At 41.4% G+C, this 5,807-nt stretch overlaps 2 protein-coding genes and 1 non-coding gene across 3 annotated transcripts in view; all 3 read left to right on the top strand.

The window, feature by feature from the left end:
- The window catches only part of spinb (spindlin b), a 5,654-nt gene extending 2,285 nt beyond the window's left edge, over window positions 1-3,369 (top strand). Inside the window, exons 5-7 of the mRNA XM_025052963.1 lie at window positions 1-77; window positions 190-423; window positions 1,076-3,369. The exon at window positions 1-77 is cut by the window's left edge and continues 74 nt beyond it. Coding sequence (XP_024908731.1) covers window positions 1-77; window positions 190-423; window positions 1,076-1,275 — 511 coding nt within the window. The 3' untranslated portion in view covers window positions 1,276-3,369. The remainder of the gene's footprint in view (window positions 78-189; window positions 424-1,075) is intronic.
- Window positions 3,370-3,950: 581 nt separating this feature from the next.
- LOC112486521 (small nucleolar RNA U13) lies at window positions 3,951-4,047 on the top strand. Its single transcript, XR_003048977.1, has one exon. It is a non-coding gene; the product is annotated as a small nucleolar RNA U13 (small nucleolar RNA).
- The window catches only part of mak16 (MAK16 homolog (S. cerevisiae)), a 4,938-nt gene continuing 3,116 nt past the window's right edge, over window positions 3,986-5,807 (top strand). The window contains exons 1-5 of the mRNA XM_008336489.3: window positions 3,986-4,730; window positions 5,266-5,315; window positions 5,407-5,516; window positions 5,643-5,707; window positions 5,795-5,807. The exon at window positions 5,795-5,807 is cut by the window's right edge and continues 133 nt beyond it. Of these exons, the coding sequence (XP_008334711.1) occupies window positions 4,716-4,730; window positions 5,266-5,315; window positions 5,407-5,516; window positions 5,643-5,707; window positions 5,795-5,807 (253 nt within the window). The 5' untranslated portion in view covers window positions 3,986-4,715. The remainder of the gene's footprint in view (window positions 4,731-5,265; window positions 5,316-5,406; window positions 5,517-5,642; window positions 5,708-5,794) is intronic.

The following is a 5,807-nucleotide window of genomic DNA, read 5'->3' as shown; positions in this document are numbered from 1 at the left end:
CTTCGACTGCGTCTACGGCCTGGAGCTGTACCGGGACGAGCGGGTGGTCGGGCTGGAGGTGCTCCCCGACAGAGTGGGTGAGTTGACCCTGACGGACGGGAAAAGGAAGTTCACATTAGTCGTTTGCTGCTAGTCGTTGTTGTTGTTGTTGTGTCAATCAAACCCAATCCTGCTCTGTGATTGGCTCAGCTCCGGCCCTGGTCAGCGACTCGCTGTTGGCGGACACCATGATCGGAAAAGCGGTGGAGCACATGTTCGAGACGGAGGACGGGCCAAAGGAGGAGTGGCGAGGGATGGTTCTGGCCCGCGCCCCCATCATAACCTCCTGGTTCTACATCACCTACGAGAAAGACCCGGTTCTCTACATGTACCAGCTGCTGGACGACTACAAGGAGGGAGACCTGCGCATCATGCCCGACTCCAGTGAGTGTTCGGTCCATTTTTTAGGTCTTTAGCTAGCCTTCGGCCCGAACCTCTGCGGCGTCATGTGTCACCACCTGGTCCGCCGTCCTCGTGTTTGTTATTGTCTGGAAAAACTGTTGTCGGCCCAGAAATGAACTCTGGACTCAGCACTTCCCTCTAGTGGATGTATTTATTAGTGACAATAGCAAACATAAAGCACTACCTGGAATGTGTTGACTTTTTACTGCTGGTACTGTTTGTTACACCTGGTCCTGAGTTTGTTTTGTGGTTTGTCGAGGTTAAAATGAGGTCTCTAAATGTCCCCCTTGAGGCTAAAACTGAAATATTGTTATATTTCATTTCAGTCGGACTATAATTACATTATTTAAAAAAAGAATTCAATATATTGTCATGCCCGTAATATCGCAATATATCGCAAATAACTGCAAATATCGCAATATATTGCAAATAATTGCACATAAAGCAACAATATTGCAAATAACTGCAAATATTGCAATATATCGCAAATCATTGCAATATATCGCAAATAACTGCAAATATTGCAAATAATTGCAAATATAGCAATATATGATATTGTTGCCCCTGTATCGCGATACGTATTGTATCGTCAATGTGGTCGAGTTCTGATGATCTCCCGGTTCCTGTTCCGCAGACGACAGCGTGACGACGGAGCGTGAGCCCGGCGAGGTGGTGGACAGCCTGGTGGGCAAACAGGTGGAGTACGCCAAAGAGGACGGCGGGAAGCGCTCAGGTATGGTCATCCACCAGGTGGAGGCCAAACCTTCGGTGTACTTCATCAAGTTCGACGACGACTTCCACATCTACGTCTACGACCTGGTCAAGACCTCCTAAGATCAAGACCGACCGCTACGTCTCCTGGACGAATCGGAAAGAATTTCACATCCGCCGCACACGCTCATCGGGAACAAAACCTCAACTCCCCCTCCCCTCACCCTGAGACGGACGTTCTTCACTTTGGTCTTAAACTGTAAAATCCACCAACGATCAGTCACTGCCAGATTCCCTCGGACTTTTCGGAAACAGAATCTGCCGAGACGTGCCGATGACCGGGACGACGGAAAAAACAAAAGCAAAACCTGGGACAAAACGTTAGACACAAATTGTGAAGAAGTTTTTCCCGAAACCCCTGTCTTTTTCAGACCTGTCCATCATACCGAGGGGGGGGGGGTCAAAAGGGTGGGTTGGAGTTCAGGTCTGACTCCGCCGGCGTCAACAAAAGGGACGAAGGCGCTTCAGGAACTCCCCGTCACAGGGTCTCTGTGGGACTAGACAGAAAAGACACCTGAAGACTCGAACTCTCTCCGTCTTTCATCTCATTTCATATCGTCCACGTCACACCGTTCTGCATCTGCGTGTCTTTTTATTGTGTTGACCATTTTTCATCCAATGGTAAGATCAGATCTGATGTGTTGCTTTTTTTTTTATATTTTATATTTGTGCCAAAAAATAAATAAAATCCAATAAAGTATTAACAGGTAACACAATCATTAGATTTTTTTTTCCCCTAAATTAATTTTAGCTGGTCGACAGTACTTTACTGAAATTCTGTCTTTTATTTCATTAGTTTTTACGGACCTTACCAACAGTCGGTGATTTATGTTTTTTTTGGAGGTGATTTATTTTTAATGAGGCCTTTACTGCCCTCCTGTGGCCAAAACACGAATTTTGTTTTTTCAGTTTTTTCCGACAGCCATGGGTTTTGGTACTGGAGCTACTGTATGTGTATGCAGCAAAATCCTGAAATATGCCTTTAATAAGAGGCGCTAATGTGTATGTTTCCTGCGTTCGTCGTTGCAGTATTTGTTTTACGTTTGTTCACTGACCTCTTTTTTTTTTTTTTTTTTACCAACGGATTTTGTAAAACTGCCCGACAAAGTAAAACACACGGGCTAATGTGAAAGTTTATCTTTACGTAGGGGGCGCTGTACATAAAGGGTGCTCTGTGTTTTTTTCTCCTGGCTCTGGTACAAGTTTGGGTTTGTTTGGTTATTTAAATGACAAGGTAGAGTGTTTTTTTTTGTTTGTTTTTTTTATACCCGACTTCAGAGGTAAGGAAAACAGTGACATTATGTTGTTTTGTTAGCTTAAAGCTGAAAAAAAAGGTGTTGGGTCGGCAGTGTTCCATATCATTCTGGATCTTCTAAACGTCACTTCATCATTTCATTTCCCCACCCACAAATTTTGTATTGTTTTTTTTTTTCTGATTTTTTTTTCTCTCCCCGTCATGAGAATGAGAAAGTTCGGAGACGCGCGACATCTCTACAATCATCAGTCAAAGCCCGAGTCCTATTTTAAAAAACAACGTACGAGGAACGACGCGGCGTCTTCTCCGCACGTGCAGTTTGACCCCGGTCAGTGAAGGCACCGTCTCACCTGGTCTGTGCTGGTCAGCTGCGGCAGCTCTTTTCAGTTGGATCACCTCCGCCGTGCCGCGTCCACACGGTCCCTCTTGTTACCACAGAGAAACTTAATCAGAGTATTGACCACAATGCACTTGTCAGCAGGATGTGTGTGTGAGTGAGTAGTGTGCGTATGTGTGTGTGTTAACCTGGCTGTTCAATTGTGTTGTTTTTGCATGCCTATATAGCTCAGTGTATAATGATGTGTTGCATGTGTGTAGGTTTTAGTTGTCGAAACGATTGTGTCTCTTGTGGCTTTTGGTGCCTTTTTATTTTTAATTTTTTTTTTTTTTTTGTTATTGTTGTTGTTGTATTTTGTACTTCCTGTCACAGGCTGGTATTTCTGCTATGGAAAAAGTCCAAAATCAACTTCAACTATCAGATGAAAATGAATGGCGTCATAACGAGTGACAGACGTGTTTAAGGTGACATGTCCCTTTAAAGAGTAGCAACTCCAGACGTCAATGTTGTACAGATGTGTAAAGCTCACACTATTTACTTAAATAAACATTCCTGTTGTTTTTTTCACTGCTGCGTCTCACTTCGTTTACTTCATATCTCTAAAAAGCACTCCAAATATTATTAATAATTTTAATAATGATTGTAAAATGTTTTAGCAGTTAATTCAGATGACGTCACGAAACGTGATGTTAAGTTGCTAACATGACGCTTTATATTTATCAGCGTATTCGTTGTCTTTTGATAGTTATAACTCTCATTACCATCTATTTAAAAAAACAAAAACATCACGAACAAAACTGCGAATTCGAAAAACAACATTAAACATCGTCGTTGTGTCTACGCTCAATGACGTAATTGCGTATTCCGTAGTATAAATAGTTTCCCTCCACTGCAGTAGGTCTCACTGTCCCTTTAAGGGCGCAGACGTGATTCCCACAATGCACCGCTCTAACGGAAGAACTCTAAAACGTTGCTTTGTTATAACAGACACTGATTTTGTGACGATTTAAAATGTACTCGAGTAAAAAAAACGATACATAAAATAATAAAGAGTAAAAAAAAATAAAAAGCAAGATAATACCGACACCGTATGTCAAACGGTGAGGATGAGCGAACATGAGGTTTCAGCGCCATATTTAAAGTTCGATCCTTCGGTTCATACAAGTGATGATTGGTTCAATCACGGACTGTCCGTGAAAAGTGCTGCCTACTTGTTACGCTATGCACTTCAGACCATCTGATCTGAATCGTGGATTCATCGTAGAAACTAAAGTAAAGTTGAACAACAAATATGCTAACCGCGTTTTCGGACTCATGACGTAGTTAAGACAGAGTGCATGTGATTTATCTATCTAAAAACGCGTAATTTCACCTAGCTCAGATAGCTATAAAGTAATATAACAATGCGACCAGTTTGGTCGTTTACGTGAACAGCCAATCATAACACTGGAAGCCAACACGTGCCTCCACTCTGTGTCCCTGTCTCTTTCATGTGTTAATATATGGTTTAAAGACATTTAAACATTAGTAAAAGTATGAAAAATACCGTAAAGCCCATCCTATAACGCACCTCAAAATTGTTCTGACTCACAATTTAAAGTTTATTTAAATAACGACTAGAATTTTTTACTCAACCGTTCGAGCACCTGAAATAATAAAGACCTAATTTTAAGAACGTAATCTCAACTAACACAATCAGTTAGTTCACACAAGTATCGCGAGAGTTCCGTAGTACTGACTCCGCCCGAATCCGGTCCGCCATGGAAACAAAGATGGCGGCTCTCTGAAATGTCCATGTGGTTGCGTAGACAGAAAAAACGTATTCCTTTGCCGTCTTTAACAAGTTTTACTTAGTTGAAACGAACGACAGACTACAACCGAAAGAGACAGCGTCTCAACAACTGAGCGAAAATGCAACACGACGATGTAAGTGTGACATACCGCTGACATTAGCTAGTCCTCATACGCTTCACACTATTACTAACTTAATGTTCCGAGGTTTATAACATTTATTGTATGTAAACTAGCATTAACAACACGGGTGAGTAAATGTTTTAACGCCAGGTAAGTCACGCGATGTATGGCTAGCCAGGACATCTTGTCGGAAGTCAAACCACACTTCGTAGCAGTAGCATAGCGATAGTACACGAACGTGACATAAACTCGTGTACAGAGTAAAAAACTCTATTTGGTAGAAAGCAAATGTAAAGTTTGGCAATAGCAATTAATTTTACGAATAAAAATGTGTAGAATACCGAATTGAAGTGTCAAACTGGGATTTAATCACGTGTTCTTTTATAGGAACTGGTAATTAGTTACTTATGTTGTTTATATCGTCATTAAAATATTTAAACGTAATTTACCCCAAAATGTGTTTTTTCTTCTTTTTTTTTCGCGTGACTTACTTGAAAACTGCATCTGTTGAAACAACTGTTTCTGGTCGTTTTTCTGCCCCCTGCAGGTGATCTGGGACATTATAGGAAACAAACAATTCTGTTCTCACAAAGTCAAGTAAGTGACGGACGTATTTATTTATTCATTCATTTCCGGTGTGCGATGTTTACGTCGTGTAAATAATTTGAACCTTTGTTTCCCGCGTCAGGACCAAAAGTCAGAACTTTTGCCGTAATGAGTACAGCATCACGGGGTTGTGCAACCGCTCGTCCTGTCCCCTTGCTAACAGTCAGTACGCCACCATCAGGGAGGAGAAAGGTACGACATGTGATGATAATAATCTTGACTTTAACTTCATAACGTTTTTTTTTTTTATTTAATTTTTTTTTTAAATATTAAATTTTATAGTTAAGGAAATTAAATATCCCCGTGCTCTGTGTGCAGGTCAATGTTTCCTTTACATGAAGGTGATCGAGAGAGCGGCTTTTCCCGCCAGGATGTGGGAGAAGGTGAGGTTTTAATCGGGGTCACGAAAACAAACAATTTGACGACAGGAAGTTCATTAAAAATCGTTTTGTTTTGGTTTTTTTGCAAAGGTGAAGCTCAGCA

Source organism: Cynoglossus semilaevis, chromosome Z, assembly GCF_000523025.1.
Source record: "Cynoglossus semilaevis isolate Cse_v1.0 chromosome Z, Cse_v1.0, whole genome shotgun sequence".
Taxonomy (NCBI): domain Eukaryota; kingdom Metazoa; phylum Chordata; class Actinopteri; order Pleuronectiformes; family Cynoglossidae; genus Cynoglossus; species Cynoglossus semilaevis.
This window is presented reverse-complemented; position numbering and strand designations above follow the sequence as displayed.